This window comes from Coloeus monedula (genome assembly GCF_965178545.1).
Source record: "Coloeus monedula genome assembly, chromosome: 13".
NCBI lineage: Eukaryota > Metazoa > Chordata > Aves > Passeriformes > Corvidae > Coloeus > Coloeus monedula.
This window is the reverse complement of record NC_138793.1, coordinates 14,725,702-14,743,483: the sequence shown is the minus strand read 5'-3', so window position 1 is coordinate 14,743,483 and position 17,782 is coordinate 14,725,702. Positions and strand designations below refer to the sequence as shown.

At 51.3% G+C, this 17,782-nt stretch overlaps 1 protein-coding gene across 1 annotated transcript in view; it reads left to right on the top strand.

Moving 5' to 3' along the window:
* Positions 1-17,782, top strand: part of CNGB1 (cyclic nucleotide gated channel subunit beta 1) — a 26,953-nt gene extending 9,171 nt beyond the window's left edge. The window contains exons 15-33 of the mRNA XM_082290119.1: positions 436-565; positions 917-959; positions 3,531-3,663; positions 6,249-6,344; positions 6,747-6,904; positions 7,062-7,235; positions 7,922-8,130; positions 8,980-9,030; positions 9,144-9,230; positions 9,586-9,650; positions 10,080-10,202; positions 11,258-11,399; positions 11,626-11,785; positions 12,397-12,494; positions 12,584-12,667; positions 13,034-13,152; positions 13,751-13,897; positions 14,314-14,509; positions 15,797-17,782. Coding sequence (XP_082146245.1) covers positions 436-565; positions 917-959; positions 3,531-3,663; positions 6,249-6,344; positions 6,747-6,904; positions 7,062-7,235; positions 7,922-8,130; positions 8,980-9,030; positions 9,144-9,230; positions 9,586-9,650; positions 10,080-10,202; positions 11,258-11,399; positions 11,626-11,785; positions 12,397-12,494; positions 12,584-12,667; positions 13,034-13,152; positions 13,751-13,897; positions 14,314-14,509; positions 15,797-16,009 — 2,428 coding nt within the window. The 3' untranslated portion in view covers positions 16,010-17,782. The remainder of the gene's footprint in view (positions 1-435; positions 566-916; positions 960-3,530; positions 3,664-6,248; positions 6,345-6,746; positions 6,905-7,061; positions 7,236-7,921; positions 8,131-8,979; positions 9,031-9,143; positions 9,231-9,585; positions 9,651-10,079; positions 10,203-11,257; positions 11,400-11,625; positions 11,786-12,396; positions 12,495-12,583; positions 12,668-13,033; positions 13,153-13,750; positions 13,898-14,313; positions 14,510-15,796) is intronic.

Below are 17,782 nucleotides of genomic sequence, written 5' to 3'. Positions count from 1 at the left end.
CCTGCTTTGCATTTCTTGCCAGGAAAGAGCAAATCAATATAAGTGCACAGAGCAACATGTGAGGTACTTTTATTTCAGTTATGAAGTTATATTAGAACAATAAAATCAATCTTGAGAGCCCCTTTGTCAGAATGGTGGAGCTGAGGTCTGTGCCTGCTGCTGAAGGAAAATGAGAATTATGTGTCCTGGTGGTGTCTTGCACAGGCAAACGTGGGATTTGAATAATGCTTGTGGGAAAGCCTTGCCTGGAAATTAGGCTTTGGCTTTTTATTTGGCCCATTTTAATTATATGAGAAATGATTATGCACAGGAGGAGAAACATTCTGCCTGGATCTTTCTGCCTCTGCAATTTTTGCTTATGCACATGCAGTGCCCTCTTTTATTTATGCACCTCTCACCTGGTCTCCCAGGCAACATTTTTTCTCTCCCCTCCAGACCCCTGCTGCAGCCACCTTGTCTCCCTGATGATGAGGGTGTGGATGAAGCCTGCCTTGCTGAGGAGACCCTCAGGATTGAGCAGCTGGAAGAAGCTGAGATAAGTAATCTCGAAGGCGCTCTTGTCCAGGTATGGCACTGCTCCCTGCTTGGGCTTGGGTCTGCAATGGGCTCTTGCTGCCCAGCAGGTGCTGGGGGCTCAGAACTTCTCTGAGGGGATGCAGTGCCCTGGGAGGAGCAGGGACTGCACTCAGCACTGGACATGTTTCCTACCAAGATGTCCCCACGCTGGAAGCTGGGGCAGCAGCAGTAGCTGTGGATGGAGGGAGGGCTCCTTTCACCCTAAAAGTGGGCACTGAGCAACGAGCCGAGAGTCTGGTGGGTAGGGGAGATATGGGGCAGCCAGTCAAGCTGCGAAGTCTGCTCTTTCACTGGCAGAGTGGGGCTTTTTCTCCTTAAAATGGCTTTTTTCATTTTGAAGGTGGAAGAGGAGACAGCTGAAGCTGCTGAAACCGATGCTGAAGGTATAACCTGTAGCAGTATGATGCCAAACGGGGATGAAGTGAAGCAGGGCGTGCAGTGCCTGGTAGGGGGAGAATCCAGCCTCTCCTTTCCTGCTGTCAGGGAGCAGGCAGCTGAGTTCTCTGCAGTGTGGGCCTGCATGGGCAGTCAGGGCTTTTCACTGGGGTAAAGCATTCTGTGGGCACAGCACGATGGCAATATTGGCATTGTCTGGAGCTGGCTCTGAATGTGTAATGCTGAGTCCTGTTGGTTAAGCAATCCCTGATGTGAAATAAGAGTTGCTCCTTTGGCTGGAGAATGTACAGGGATAAAAAGTATTTTCTCTCCCACTTTTCTCTATTTGGGAAATAACCAGTGACATAAAGCACATTTAAATATAACATTTTAGGAAGCAATGGTTGGTAATGAAAATTAGGTGATGAGTTCCCGTTGCAGCCTGACTGAGCAAAGGCACATCCTGGCATAACTCCATTGACATCGGAGAGTTGCACAGGGAGTGGCTTGCCCTGACCCCTGGGATTCTCTCATGCAGCCCTTGCAGAAGGCAACGATGCTAGAAAATGCTAATTTGTCAGGAACTGTAGTGATAGGACAAGGATTAATGGGTACAAATTGAAAGAGGGGGAATTTAGGTTAGAATATTAGGAAGAAATTCTTCACAGTGAGGGGTGGTGAGATACTGGAACAGATTGCCCAGGGAGGCTGTGGATGCCCCAACCCTGGCAGTGCTCAAGGCCAGGCTGGATAAGGCCTTGAGCAACCTGGTCTATTGGGAGATGTCCCTGCCCATGGGACATGATCTTTAAGGTCCCTTCTAACCCTTAGCCTTCCATGATTCCGTGAAAAACACATGGTAGGATGCCCACCACTGCAGCCGTGTGCTACCAACACCTGTGAGCAGCAGGCAGCCCCAAACCCCCGTCAGCCCCACATTTCCACCGTGACACAACCATCCCCTCTCAAACCACTCTGTGTTTTGTTGCAGCTTCAGATGCCTTGTCCTTTGCTTGAAGCACCTAGCAGGCTCCTAGCAGCATGGCCAGGCGGGCCCGGGACGTCGAGCTAGACCGGCTGGTGCATGACAAGCCACTGGCTGGCGGGGACCCCTCCCCTCCCGGCCACGGGGCTCTAGAGCAGCTCCCCAATGTCCCCAGCTACCGAGCCACCGCTGCCGCCTGCACCCCCGTCCTTGTCGCCAGCAAGCCAAAGGCTGGATTTGTCAACCCCAATTTTTGCACTGAGGAGCAATCCCCACTAGGTATTAGAAGTGTTGGCTTGGACGATGGCCTTGCGTAATTAGAGGGGTGCAGGGGGGGATTCCTGGAGTTGCTTTTTTTGTTGCTTTCTGGGGGGAAAAGAATTAAAAAAATAAAAGCACGCTTCATGTTGCAGCACAGAGGCTGGGGAACAAAATTCACGTGTTTTTCTGCTTCTGCCTCACCACTATGTGCCTTTTTAGCTAAGCCTAGAGGGTGTTTGCAAATGCTGTGTGTTTAGAGCTGCTCAGAAAAGCTCTCCTGAAGGACCTGCAGGCAGGGGGTGCAATATCACTGCACACAGTTTTCTCTCCAGCATTTGTGCAACCTGCTCATACTAAGAGGAGAGAATGGTGGAGGTTTGCTGTTCACGGCTTTCTGCCTTTTCTGCAGCTTTGCTTCGCTTTGTTTTTAACCAGCAAGCCAAATTCTGCTGCTTTTCCTTACATGCAACAGGATTTTAACTTTGCAACCCAAACAGGCCTTTTCCCAGGGATTTAATCAAGTCACACTCTGATCCACTAGTTCCACATCAGTGTGAAGCAGGAGGGTGTGCATGGGGACTTTCAGATGTGTGAAGACCTCCCACAGAAGAAATCCTGCAGGAATTAATTGTATTTTGTTAAATAGCTAGGAAAAGAGATTACATTTCACAGCTGAGCAACTGTGGGGTCTGGCCAAGGTAACCCCCAGTGCTATTTCTGCTTTGGACAACTGGCATCTTTCTTTGCCCACTATAAACATCCAACCTTCCTGCTTCTAACCTCGCTTGTGGCAGGAAGCAGTTATTACCTCTGCAAAAGAAAGAAGCCATAAATGCTTATTTAAATAGTGCCTTATTCTGCATGAAAAGCAAACACTGTGTGATTCAGAGCTGTCACGATCCATATGTTTACATTCAGAAGAACCAGGAGAATTTCTACACCCTAGGACCAGGTTTGCTCCTGGAAATCCTGGATTCCTGCATAGCACCTGCAGCTGGGAATCCTAATCTCCACTGTTTTCCAGACCACGGGAACCCAACACTCAGATGGAGTAGCTGCAATCACTGCAAGCTGGGCAAGCAGAAGGGGAGCAGATGGCAGTTCTTAGAGTGTTAAAAACTGGGCAAAAAAAAAGATAAAGAAGTGCTCCAAATGCTTAGGAGAAAGGAGTGCTAGGCAAGAAGGGAACAGAGGGAGAAGGAGAGGCCACCCAACATGCTGCAGGGCCTGGGGGCAGCTCTGTGGCAGCGATGGGGTCTGGGGAGCCATCCTGGCTGCAGGCAGGGCCCTGCACCCCCCTCACCTGCCATTATTGTCCTTCCCCACGGAGCAGGTAATTACCCCACCCTGGAGATCAAGGATGTGGACAGCCCAGGCCATGCTGTGGAGATCCATGCTACCCCTTTACCACTGCCCACCGCCAGTGCTCCCAACCTGCTGGCGGTGCCCGGCGCAGCATCCCCCAGGTATGGCTCTGCCCAGGCGCGGTCCCTGGCTCCCCCAAGGGTGCCAGGACAGGAAAACTGATACAACCATGTGGAGATACCCATTTCCAGCAGATGTGGACAGTGATGTGTGTGCAGCGGGTGTCACCCTGGTGCACAGCAGAGGAGATGGCGAAAGCTTTGCCTCTTGTTTGCGTTTTTTATTTAAATGGTTATGTTTTGTTTAAAGCTTTTGTGGGCTGTCCCTAGTCCTGTCTGCGTGTCCTTCTGGAGAGGGCTCAATCCCCAGGCCATGGTCAAAGCCCATTTGTCTCTTGTCTATGTGTCTGTGTTCCCAAATCCACAGCACAGATGCTCCATGTGCTGGATATGAGCCTTCATCATCATAACAAAAAAATTTTCTTCTTGTATTTTTGTTGCAAGGGTTTGTAGCATGTCCCCCCTGAGTTTGTGCTTTCAGAGGAGTGGTAGAAGCCCCATCCCTCAAAGTGTTCAAGGCCAGGTTGGATGAGGCTTGGAGCTACCTGGTCTAGTTGGAAGGTGTCCCTGCCCATACCAGGGAGCTGGACTAAATGGTCTTTTAAGGTCCCTTCCAACCCAGATCATTCAGTGATTCTATGCTTAGAGAGGGGGAGGATTAAAACTGAGCTTTAAAATTTAGGCCAGAGAAAGCTGATGGATCTTTTTCTGTTGTGGCATTAGGATTTTTTGAGGCTCACTCTTGCAGAGGGTTAAAAATGAAAACTAAAGTGGAGGCTTTTTCTGTGCTGTAAATCAGGTGCTGTAGTCATTCTCACTTAATAGTTTGGATCTTTTAGTAAACAAGCTCCTGGAGGAGCAAATAAAATGGCAAAAATGTCCACAATCCAGTCTGTTGAACAGCTGTTTAAACTGGGACAGCAGAGCCCAAGGCTTCATGTGAAATACCTGCAGGGAAAATACTGACAGCATTAAACATATTTCAGTTACACGTGTGAGCATATAAACCTTTCTGCTGGGTCTCCAGGGAGTGTCTCAAAGCAACACTGGAGGTCCTTTGGTAGAGCTGGGTGTTTTTAAAAGCAAGGAACTCCTATTCTCCTACACAAAGAGCTAAAATTTAATTATTGTGAACCAGAAGGAAAATGCTCATCTCCTGCTGGTGTTTCCAGGGGAAGAGGACATAACTCTGCATTGAGCAGTCACTCAGTTATCCCTAAATCCCTTCTGCTGGCCACAGTCTTGAGTTATTTCTTACGTGAGTCTGTGAAGGATTTAAGTTAAAACAGTTTAGACAGAGTCATAAAAGACTCATCACAAATAAGCCACACATCTTATTGGAGCCTGGAAACAAGCTCCTGCAGATGAATACCAGGATACTCTGGCTGATGCCATATGGGCAGGGACCCTATGCATCCCACGAGTACTAGTGCCTGTGGCCTCTGGCTGCAGCATTCCAAGGGCACCAAAACCAGAGCAATGTTTAGGCTGTGATGGGGCCTTTCATCCCAGCTGGCTGCTCGGGGAGGGTGTGTGTGGGCTGCTGCTGCACAGTCCCCTTTACAGAGAAAGGTGCTGTCAGTGCAGGCTTCTGGGCTTGCTCAGGGATGAGGACAGGCCAGCAGGGCAGCGTGGTGCCCTGAGGGGACAGAGGCAGGGGAAAGGCAGCTGGAACTGGTGAGAGGCAATGGATGTTGTCCTAACAACAATATGGACCTTGGCATGACTATTTCTCCAAACTGATGGTTTGGGGAACCCCTCCATCCACATCTGAGGGCACTTTAAAAGGAGGTTTGTGGTTTTCCTCCACCCCTGCAATGGGCACTTGGGAAGTGAAGGTTCATCAGTCTTGTTCACCTGCTCCACCTCCCAGCAGGACACACCTGAGAGCCAGCAAGGTTGAAGGTGGTGGGTTCACAGCATGTGGCTTTCTTTGGGAGATTTGTGATGGCAGGATGACCTGCCTCAGCATCCTGCTTTGCTCCTGCTCCACACACAGCACTAAGACATTTTGTGCCATGGCCAGGGGAATCAGCAGCTGTGGTGGCAGGAGATCATTCCTTCATTACAGTTAAAATTCTGGGCTTGGCTGCAGCTTTGGAAACCAGTCCAGATTTTTGCTGGGACTGCTATCTGCATATTCAGTTTCCCTTCTGACACCTTGCTTGCTCACATGAAAGGAAGTCATCTGAGAAACCCATCTGTGCCCAGCTGTGTTAGGACACAACTTCTAGGTATCGCTGGCACTGCACTTTCCTTGCCTGCCTCTTGAAGTGCAGTGATGTGCTCCTATGGCACTGGGGGCAAGCACAGGGTGATGCCTGCCCTCTGTGCATTTTGCCAGGTATCCAAATTGGGTTGCAAAATGAGCCAGGTGGCTTCATGTCCATGGAGCCAAGGGCTTGTTGGTGCTCAGGGAGAAACAGGGCTTTAGCAGGAAAGTAGCAGTGGGGGTTCACTCCCATTTACTCCAGGCAACGTCAAAAATTAGGGGAAACTGACCCTACTAGGAGAAGGGGGAATGGAAAACAGATGACACCTGGGAGGAGGAGGAGGAAGAGGAGGGAGAGGAACCAGCTGAGAGTGGGAGAGAAGCCCATCCTCTGTTGCTGTGTTTGTGTCTGCAGGAGGAAGCAGCTGCTCCCAGAGGATGGTCTGGACGAGGGGCTGGGGAGCCAGTCCCCCACCCGAGTGCTGGGCTGGGCCGAGGAGCAGAGGAAAAGGTGTGTAATGGGACCCAGGGGCTCTGGGTCAGCCAGGGGTTCACATCCCAGGGCTCGGGTGGAAACAGCAAAGATCCTACAGTGCTGGGAAACCAAAGGGAGAGGGAGCCGTGCTGCTTTGTGTTCTTCTCACTATACAATACCCAAATAAATACAGGTAAATCCTAATTCAGGTGTTGTAGGTTAAAGAATGGATCATGACTGGGTCATGGTTCAAGGCCAGGTTGGATGGGGCTTGGAGCAACCTGGTCTTAAGGAAGGTGTCCCTGCCTGTGGCATGGGGTTGGAATGAGATCAGCTTTAAGGTCCCTTCTAACCCAAACCATTCCAGGATTCTATGATCCCATGGACCTGCTCTGGGGCTTTCCTACCTTCAGGAAATTCCCGCTGGTCTCCCCACAGCCTGCCCGAGCGCATCGGCTCGGCCACGAGCCTGAGCAGTGCCGTCATCAACACCCGGCTCCAGGAGCTCGTGAGGCTCTTCAAAGAGAGGACCGAGAAGGTGAAGGAGAAGTTGATTGACCCCGATGTCACCTCGGACGATGAGAGCCCTGTGGCATGTGAGTTCAGGTGGGGCTGGGAGTGTTCCCCTGGTGGGTCCCCACACAGGCTGTGTTTTCTGGGAGGCAGCTGCTTTATTAACAGCTTAAAGACCTTAAAACAAACTGCAGTAAGAAGAGTTTCTGCCCTTTGAAATAACTCTATGTCCTTTCTCAGCTCCCACCAAGCCAGCACCTGCAGCAGCGGTGCCTGCCCCAGGAGGGGAGCCAGAGGACAAGCCTTTGGGGGATGACCACTACTGCGAGATGCTGTGCTGCACATTCAAGTCCCGGCCCTGGCTGGACCGCCTGAAAAGCTACCAGTTCCCCAGCAGCATCGACCCGCTCACCAGTGAGTGATGGAGCACGGCCTCGTGCCTGGGCTGGGGGTGAGCTGGTGGGACTGGGGGAGAGATGGGGAGGAGGGGAGCAGGTGTAAAGAGGGGAGGAGAACTAAGCAAGGCACACCTTAGTTTTCACTAAAGCCCAGAATTTTAAATTCCTCCATAAGGCACAGGCTTTCCTAAATACTTCCAGCTGTGGGTGTCAGGAGCATGACCAGGCATTCTGCTTTCCCCGTGGTGTGGATACCCCCCAAAAAAAGTTAAAACCACAAAAGAAAAATCCACTGCCTTGTGGCCACCCCGCAGAAGCCCAGCTCTCTCCTTAGTCTTTCATATTCCTCAGTCCTTTGGAAGCCCCTGGGCTCAGGCAGCCGGCCACCAGTTCAGCACAGCTGGAGGGGAGAAAGCAAAACAGGGAAGTTGGTGTTGTGGGAGCAAAGCAAAAGCAAATATAGCTGAATGAGCAAAGTTAGGAGAAGCTTTTTGATAAGGCATGGTGTGCTCTGTGACCAGGGATGTTCATCCTGTGCTAGAGCCCAGCTCATCTGCAATTTAACGCTGTGACCAAGAGACTTCCTGCAGGTTTTCCTGTTGTGCTGAGGGCAGGTCAGGGGATGAAAACCCCTTTGTGTAAAGGATTCACACAGGGGAGGGATGTCTGCCCAGCTGATCTGGTGCTGTTCCCTGTGTGCAGATTTGATGTACGTGCTGTGGCTGTTCTTCGTTGTCATGGCCTGGAACTGGAACTGCTGGTTGATCCCTGTCCGTTGGGCTTTCCCCTACCAGACTCCAGCAAACATCCACTACTGGCTGCTGGTGGACTACCTCTGTGACCTCATTTATCTGCTGGACATCCTCGTCTTTCAGACCCGGCTGCAGTTCGTTCAGGGGGGAGACATCATCGTGAGTGGCAGGGCACTGCATGCCACCAGCAGGGGCCAGCTCTGGGGGCCTCCCACCCTCATCACCCCGAGTGACATGGGTGGTGCTGGTGTCTGAATCGAGCTCTCCAAGCCCTCCCACCATGGCCATAGCCATCAGGGCTCTCCACTCTCAGAAACCACAAGCATCTCTCCTGACATGGAGTGGATAAGCTGGCAGTCTTCTTGTCTGCCAAACACACCATTTTTTCCTATGAAATCAATACCATCCTATCTAGAAACTGTGTGGTCTGTGGTAGCCCTGTTCCTGGGTAGGGATGCCTGCAGGGTGCTGCTCCATGGGGTGGTTCTGCCCGTGGTGAGGTGCTCATTGTCTGGCCCTGGCACAGCCGTGAGCTGCCAACCTTGGGCATGGGCGTAACTCTGGAGTTAATTTTCAGGAGCATGCCAGGCAGGATGCATTAGCAATTGCAATCTGAACACATAGATCACATGTCTGAGATAAGGGAAGCCCTTGATTTCATTTCCATATTCAATTAAACAAACTGTGAAAAATCACACCTTGAGGGTACAGCCTTCCCATGGCCATGCAGATGCTCAGACAGGGAGTTTCCCCTGCAAATGCTGATTTTTGTGGTGCTGGCACTGTGATGTGCTTTTTCTGGGATGCAAAATCAACACGGGATGTCCCAAGGTAGGATGGGAAGATGGCATACAGCCAGGTCTTCTCCACTTGCTCTGCTCCCCTTTCCAGACACAAAGGGAGCATCTTCCCTGTTGTGGTGCAGAAACATGACCACGTTGGCCCTAGCTTTCCTTTCTCTAAGCAATAATCAATATTCCTCTCTCTCTCCTTCCTGTTCCCAACCAGACTGACAAAGAGGCCATGAAAAAAAACTACCTGCACTCACAACGCTTCAAGGTCTGTCATAATTTTCTTTATTCATCTGAATCTTTAATCTGCCCTGTGGGTTGCAGCCCCACCCCAGTGCTGCTGCAGGTCCCCACAGCGGTTTCTCCCTGTGTGGATCTCAGATGGATGTGCTGTGCCTCCTGCCCCTGGATTTCTTCTACTTCAAAGTCGGTGTCAACCCCCTGCTGCGCTTTCCTCGCTGTCTGAAGGTGAGTCAGAGCTTACAAAGCCAGGCAGAACAGCAGCTGCAGCGGACGTGGAGGAGTCCTGTGCTGCCTGGGGTGAGCTATGGCTGGTTAGACTCATTGATGATGACAAGAGGATTATAAAATGGAGGGAAGTTTTGTCCCAAAGGCTTTGCAAGGCTGTTGGTCAAACACTTCATTTCAATCCGGAACCACTCACGTTTGACTAGAGGGCACTTATAGATGGAGACAAATCTGTCTGTGACACTCCATGCTGCAGGCAGGCTGCAGGAGGGAAATGGAGGGGCAGAGGGTTTTTATGGGGAGGTGACTCTCCCAATGGGGAACCTGGAACATGCAATTCTCCTTCTCCTCCCAGTACATGGCCTTCTTTGAGTTCAACAACCGTCTGGAGGCCATCCTGACCAAGGCATACATCTACAGGTGAGGGGCATGGGGGAAAGAGGAAGCATGGAATTGCTGTTTGCCACTGGGGAGGAAGGTTCACTTCGTTCTGCACTTGTTCAGGGTCCCTGATTTATTTTCCTGCTGTGCCTGGGCTGGGTGACATGGACATTGGCTGATGCAGTGGGACATGGGGTCCAAAACCCTGCATGGGTAGGATCACCTCTCTCCAACCCACGGGGACAGGGGTGCTGGCAGTGAAGAGGAGCCCATCAGCAGATAAACCACTTTTTCTGGCACTTCTGGGGCTGCAGGAGGCAGCAGCAGGGTTGGGGTGCTCTGTGATTCCTGCATTGGCAGAACCTGTATGGTCATCACTTCAAGGCTCCTGCTAATACCAGGGGGGACCTGGCATCCTTCTCCAGCACACATCATCTCCATTCCTGCTCTCTCCTGGTTTTCCCGCAGAGTGATTCGGACCACTGCCTACTTACTGTACAGCCTGCACGTCAACTCCTGCCTCTACTACTGGGCCTCAGCCTACGAAGGACTGGGCTCCACCACCTGGGTCTATGATGGGGAAGGAAACAGGTACAAGCCAGGGCTGGGGGTCTCACATAGCACAGCCTGCTGCAATGAGCTGGAGCAGTAAGGGAGGTATTGGGATGCAGCTGGATTCATAAAACCCCTGATGCAAAGGGTTGGGAATGCCAGGAGAAGGGAGAACGGCAAGGACAGGAGGGATGGGATGTGCTGTAATACACAGTGCTGCAAGATGAAGAGGCTGCAGCTGGGCACAGGTGGAAAGCAGTGGCAGGTTGAAGCAGCTGAAGAGGTGGGGTCCTGGTGCTGGGAAGCAAAGGAATGCTCCCTGACCAAGCAGGATTGAAGTATGAACCCTGCTTCTGTCTGTGTTGAGCTGCTGCCAGGTTGGGATGGAGGAGTGATGCTGTGTGTCCTTGTACCCTGTGTCAGGCCCCTCTGACCAGCCCAGTGCCCTCATTCCCAGGCTGTGGGATGGGGACAGTGGCCAGCCCTTGCCCTCAGCATGGTAATATACGTGTTAAATGTCCACTGTGCTGTCAGTGATGGATGCCACAGGCAGAGTCCTTCGCTCACAAGATGAATGCCCACACCTCTGTCAGTGTTGCTACTTTTTCTTTATTCTGTATGATATACAAATCTGTGTCTGTCTCCAGGTGTAAAGAAAACACCCAAGGGAATGCCCAGGACCAGGGAATCAGGAATTCACTTGGCATCTCCTAAATCCCATGCCAACAATTTGCTTACAAACACGTTTTTTCCCCTGATGATTTCTAAAAGTGTAAATGTTGCTGAAAATGTGTTGCTGGTTTATGGCAGTGGAGCTGTAAGAAGCAGAAAACAGGAGTAACCAGAGCAGCTGAGCCTCCCATGTGGAGGTTCCTGGAGGGACCATAGGTCCCCCTGCTTCTGTAGCATCTCCAGAAGCACCTGCAGGTGTGGTGGGGAGTCTGAAGCCCTTTCCCTTTGTCACCCATAATTACTCTCAGCAGGCTCTGGCTTGCCACAGCCAGAGGCCATGAGCTCAGTGCTGAGGGGTGAAACAGAAATGCCTTCAAAGCTGCCTCCCCTTCTCCGCTTCTCTTCTCCTCTTCTCCTCCCAGCTACATCCGCTGTTACTACTGGGCAGTCAAAACCCTCATCACCATCGGGGGCCTGCCAGACCCCAAGACACTGTTTGAGATCGTCTTCCAGCTGCTGAACTACTTCACAGGCGTCTTTGCTTTCTCTGTCATGATAGGGCAGGTGAGTGGGCATCGAGGGGGGCTCCCAGCCTCGAGTGGGGATGGTTTTGGTGGGGCTGATCCACAGGTTTGCATCTCCAGGTTTGTTTTCCCCATGGGAGGACTGCCCAGCATTGGTGCAAGACAAAAAGGATTTGGCAGATGCTGTTAGGGCTTGGCTTACATGCTTAACCTGCTGATGGATAAGTGAGAGCAACTAAAAGTTCTCTTCCACCTCTTCCATTCAGATGAGAGACGTGGTCGGCGCCGCTACTGCAGGGCAGACTTACTATCGGAGCTGCATGGACAGCACCATTAAATACATGAACTTCTACAAGATCCCCAAAAGTGTTCAGAACCGGGTGAAGACGTGGTATGAATACACGTGGCACTCTCAAGGCATGCTAGGTGAGATCCAGCCACTCCGAGGGTCAGTGATGTATCTTGCGTTTTACTGTGGTTGCTTTGCAGAGCTGAAATGTTTCTAGCTACAGTTTGGGGATGGAGGATGGCTTATTTTACTCTTCAGTATAGGGGCTCGTTTGCCCACCTATAGGGTTCACAGGCTGCCACTGGGTCACAGCACTTTGGTGATTTGGCGTCACTCACAGCACACTGAGTCCAGTGTCCCACGTGCCCTGGAGAGAGGACAGTGACTGTCAGTCACTGGCCAGAGTGTGTCCAGCAGCAAAGCCACCAGCTCACCCTACCACTAAGTCATCAGGCAGGACCAGAACCTCTGTGCCCACCCTCCTGGACAAGAAGAATGCTGACCTGGGCTCAGTGGTCTGTTTCTGAGTGCCATCAGGGCAGGGATAATGCAAAGGGTGGTTTTCCATCACACTTCAGACATTTAGACCTGCAGGCTGCTGGGTGGGCAGAGGCTGGAGGAGACCCTTCTGTGCAAGCTGGCTCCTGCCCTCTGCCACCAGAACATGGGCTGCTTTCCCACTGCCACATGGATCCCACACTCTTGGATCAAGTGTTGGAAGCAGCCACTTTTCTGCTTTGTCTCACAGATGAGTCAGAGCTGCTGGTGCAGCTGCCAGACAAGATGAGGCTGGACATCGCCATCGACGTGAACTACAACATCGTGAGCAAAGTGGCCCTTTTCCAGGTACCCTCTGCAGCACAGGCCCTGGCTGACACAGCCTGCCACACCAGCACAGACTAATGCTGGCATGTTTTGGCTCTGTTTGGGCTCAGGGTTGTGACAGACAGATGATCTTTGACATGCTGAAGCGGCTCAGATCAGTGGTCTACCTGCCCAACGACTACGTGTGCAAGAAGGTAACAAGATGCCTGGAGTCCCGGCCAGGCTGTGCAGGGCACTAGGAAAGCCAGGCCTGGCCCATCACCCTGGTGAGCCACTTCACAGGGAGGGAATTTGGATCAAAAACATCCTCGGTTGCAGCTGGTCTTGTACAAAGACTGACCTCTTCTGCTGCAGCTCTGAACAGCAGGAGAGCAGGGGAAAACTCGCTGGAGTCTTTGGGATGCTTGGATGAGAATGCTCAGGAGTGAGCACCATCCAGACATTTTGGGAGCTCAAAGAGGGCAATAGGATCACGGGGGTTTCCAGCAAGATGCTGCATAGGGCATGCCTAAGGCCTCCCTGTTTCTGGGTGTCCCACCCAGCTCCCCTCTTCACTGCAGGGAGAAATAGGCCGCGAGATGTACATTATCCAGGCGGGACAAGTGCAGGTGCTGGGGGGACCCGATGGCAGATCCGTGCTGGTGACTCTGAAAGCTGGATCTGTCTTTGGAGAAATCAGGTGAGTGAAGCATTTTCAGGGAGCCACAGAAATGCAGCTCGTGGGCTCTGGGTGAGGAGGGTGGCAAGTGGAAGGATCAGCAGCACCCCAATTAATCTTCATGACTGAGAGCCATGAACACTGGGCAGCAGCTGGTACACAAATTACAGCTTTCCTGCTGTTTTTGTCATCATGTTGTCTTCTTCCTGGGGAGCTGGTGATGGTAAACAAAGAAATAGGGATGGAGGAATGGGAAAATAGATAAGAAAAGGTGCTCCACAAATACAGTCTCCCAGTCATTAATCCACCCATTTCATGGGCATGGAAAGCCCTGAACCAGTTGGCAACACAGCAATACTGCAGCCTCCTCACAGCCCAGAAGACATCAGACTGGTGTAAAATGCAATATTTAACCCTTCAAACCTGCAAATAATTTTTTATATAGTGCTCCACAAAAAGTTTCCCTTTATCATTCTTTAAAAATTGTGCACGGTAAATTCCATCGGGAGTGAAAATTAAACTCTGAGTCCCCTGAAAAGAGAGATGGAGACATATAAAGGAGATTTGACCTTCTGAGCCCGTGAACAGAGGTGTTGATGTCTTGCATTGTCTCTCCCAGCTTGCTGGCAGCAGGAGGGGGAAATCGCCGGACAGCGAACGTCGTGGCCCACGGCTTCGCCAACCTTTTTATTCTGGAGAAGAAGGACTTGAACGAGATTTTGGTGCATTACCCGGAGTCTCAGAAACTGCTGCGTAAGAAGGCCAAGTGCGTGCTGGGCTGCTGCTTTCTAAGCTGTGGGGGTTTAAAAACAGCAGAGCCTGGGCTTCGCAGTCTCAGCGGAGTTTTCCCTGTGCGGGAAGCCCTGGGAAAGCTCCGGGCTGGAGCCGCTGTCCCTCGGCAGAGGGCACCCGGCCCTCGCCGCTGGGCTGGGCAGGCTCCGGCTGCGAACCTTCGCCTCCAAGAGTGGGTGGGGCTGGGGAACGAGCGTGGCCAAAGTGCCTGCGTTTAAAATTCCATGAAAAGATTCGGTTTAGTCTTTAGCATTGCTTAGATTTGTTGTTCTGCCCTCCCTGAGACATAAAAAGATCCTTGTCCTTTTACCGCTTGGCTTCTCTGCATTATAAAATCCAGCTAATAGAATGCGCCCAGACTGACATCACCTGTCCCTTTCCGTGCTGTAGGAAAATGCTGAAAAACAACAACAAACCCAAAGATGAGAAAGGAGACCCCGGAGATCCACTGATCATCCTCCCAAAAGCTGACACCCCAAAGCTCTTCAAGGCTGCCCTGGCTGCCACGGGGAGGATGAGGGGCAAAGGGCCCCTGGAGCGGCTCCAGTGGAGGCTGAAGGAGCTGAAGGCGATGCAGGAGGCACAGGTCAGCATGGGGAGCGTGGCAATTTGGCTTTGCTTCCTTAGATGCCAAGTCTGCTCTCCCCCACCGGCTCTGGAGTGGTTAAGGTGCCTTAAAAGGGTGAGCTCAGGACATTGGGGTCTGTCAAAGCATGGGCAGACAGGAAGGGGTGAGCCAACACCTTGTACAGGCCCTTGGAGGAATGCCAGTGTCCCACAGGGGTTTGTTTTGCTATACAAAAGGGAAATACATTATATTTTTGCCTACCTGTGCTAAACCTGAGTCTAATTTGTAGCTGGGCTATAGCCACAGATGAATTGATGTCTCTTCCATCCTGCAGAGCCCCTCATAATTAATCGTACTGGCAGGATGAGGGCAATGCTGGCACTCGCAGCCCAGTCAATATTTCAAAGCTTTCCCCATGTGGTTGGGGTAGAGGTCTCCACAGCAGGCAACACCATTCTATTAGCTCTGCATGAACCCCCTTGCTTTTTGTCACAAACTGCTGGAAAAAATGGCCCTGTGTGTTTTTTTCCCATTTTTTTCCCAACTGTCTCCACTAAACTTGTAAAGAAAATTCTGTCTCAGTGCAGACCTTGTTGTTACTCTTCTCAGCATGGAACCATGCACACTTATCACATCTGGATGTGTGGAGGGAGGGAAAAGAGGAGCTCGTAGGGAGTGCGGTGGCCTTGGGGCTGGGTAAACACCAGGTTGATGCCAAGCATAGCTGCATTTCTGCAGTCCTTCAGAGGCATGAGAGGCTTCAAATGGTGTTTAACATTAATTCATAACCAGTTAGCAGCAGTGAACAGTGGCACTGAGGGCTCTGAATGAGTGAAAACAAGCCTACTTGCTGAAGGGTGCATGTACTGGGAACTAATCCCTCTAATGGGTGAGCAGGACCCTGCTAACATCCCTCTCCATGGCACATCCGTGGGGCAGGCTTCTAAGGCTCCTGTCTAAAGGAGGACAGGGCAGTCTGGGACTGCTCTCTCACAACAGCACTTCTGCCATGTTTGACCAAGTTGGCCAAGATCAGCCTCTCCAGAAGCTTCAGGAGCAAAACAAGAGTTAGTGCAGGAGGAGTGAGAAAGCTCTGCTGTGCTCCTCTCTCTGTGTTTCTCAAGACATGCAGGATATAATCCAGCTGCCCCTCTTGCAGGGAGCATTTCTGGCAGCAAGCTGACATCCCAATGCAGAGATCCTGTGGTAGAAGTACAGAACACCTGCCTGGCTTTGCCATGTTAGGGGTAGTAGGCAAGGATCTGCTAAAGTTGCTTTTGTCTCTTTTTTTACTTTTTACTGCAGGGTTCCAGTGTCACCCCAACCCCACCAAAATCACCCGTGCACCAGAGATCGCCTGTCACATCCCACAAAGCACAAACCCGCCTGAGAGAAGAAATCTCTTCAGAATCTCCTGATCATTCAGTCACCATTCGGGTGATTTCCACGGCAGAAGAAGATGAGGAAATCCTTGCTGCTGAGATTTCAGAGAAAGATGAAAAAATAGAAGAGAAATGAAACAGCAGCAGGTCCCAGGGCAGGCATGGGAGTCAGGCAAACGCCTGGGGTAGCAGATTTTTGTTGTTAATGATTTCCATGCAATGGCTGTAGACTTTGCTATGTGCTGTGGGTAGGATCTGCTTCTCTTTTCTGCCCAGACCCTCAATCGCTGCTGATAAAACCCTCTGCCATGTGACCCAGAACCATATAGGGTTCCTATGCCCTGCAGAGCTATTGAGCATCTTTATATATTTCCCACTAAATCTCAGGCCAGCCCTCTTGCTCTGAAATCCAGCCTTGTGGAGGGAGAGCTATGGAAAAATTGCTTTTTATGGCTCTGGATGGTTAATGAGTGTTCAGACAAAGCAAGAAGAGTTATTCACCTCTGACAGCTGAGTCACTGCTTGGCTAGAAACAACCAAGGGAGAAAAAACAACAAGGTTTCTCTGTTGGGCTCAAGGTTGACAGCAGCAGTGGGGAGTGATTCATCCAAAAAGGATGTGGACTATGCTCACAGGCCAAGCATGGAGCAAATCAAGCTGTCATGAGAAGGCCAAGCTCTGTCCCTGAGTACACAGGCTGCAAGATGCTTGAGGGTTCCTGGGTGGTGCCAAGGCCACCTTGGCTTTGCCACTGGGAGGAATTCTTGCCAGCTGTCCACCCTGGGAAGGTGGTGGGCACTCCATTACTGGGGGCTGTTATGGAGAGGTTTGATGAGCATCTTTCAAGGATAGAGAAGCACAATCCTGGATGAGATGTTCCTGGAGCTCCTTTCTAGCCTTGGGATTTTTCTGTGCCGCCACTGCTGGGAGGGATAAACAGAGAGCAGGAAGGGAGAAGCTGAGTTGGTTCCCAGCTGGGAGGGGAAAGAGAAGTGCTGTAAGTGCTCTCCTCTCCCAGAAAGTGTTTCAGAGTCAGCTCAGAGCCTGTGACATGCCAACAAGTGTGCATGAGTGCTCCCCTGCACTCATTGCTGGACCTCAGTGACATCCACATTTCCAGCAGCAAATTTCCAGCCCTTCAGTCACTTGACAGGCTCTTGGCCACACTTCCCATGCAGAGAGAAGCCACTCTGGTGTTGCTCATCACTGAAGTCATGAAGTCACTCTCGCAGCCGTGCTTGGGACTGGGTGCTGGAGGGGAAGGCAAACGTCTGGTCAGCAGCCAGCACCCAGCTGATGGCTCAAGGTGTCCCATCTTCTTCCAGCACCACCAGGTCCTTCCTCATCTTCCTCAAACCCAGCACCTGTCCTGTGGAGGAAAAGTTGGGGCAGGTTTTGCTGCAGGGAGCAGCCCCATCACCACGGCCAAAGGACTTCCCAAGTGTTCAGCAACCGCTGTGAGCAGTGCTGCAGGTTCCACAGGTCTGGCTGTGACACAGCCAGGCTCTTCGTGAATGGTGGCAGCGCTGGCATCACCCCCTGGGTGATCCCTCTCCCATCAGCAGCCCGGGGCTGACCTTCACCTCCTTTGGGATCTTCTTTTGTTGCTTTTTCCCCCTCTCTCTCTCAAAGTAGACGAGTTTCTGTGGCAGAAAAAGACATAATAGGTGTTAGCATTAATTAACAATGTCTTGCTTTCTTTTAAACAAATTAAATGAACTCCACTATACTGCAGGAGGGTCTGAAGGCAACACATGGCAGGGGAGAGCCTGCACTCACCCAAACCTGCCTGAATATTTCTCATCCTCAGTCATTTGCAAGTGGTTTTCCTGCTGGGTAGAAGATTTTGGTGGGGAGTGCAAAGTATTTTTTTTTTTTTTTCACTCTTTAAATATTTATATAATCAAAC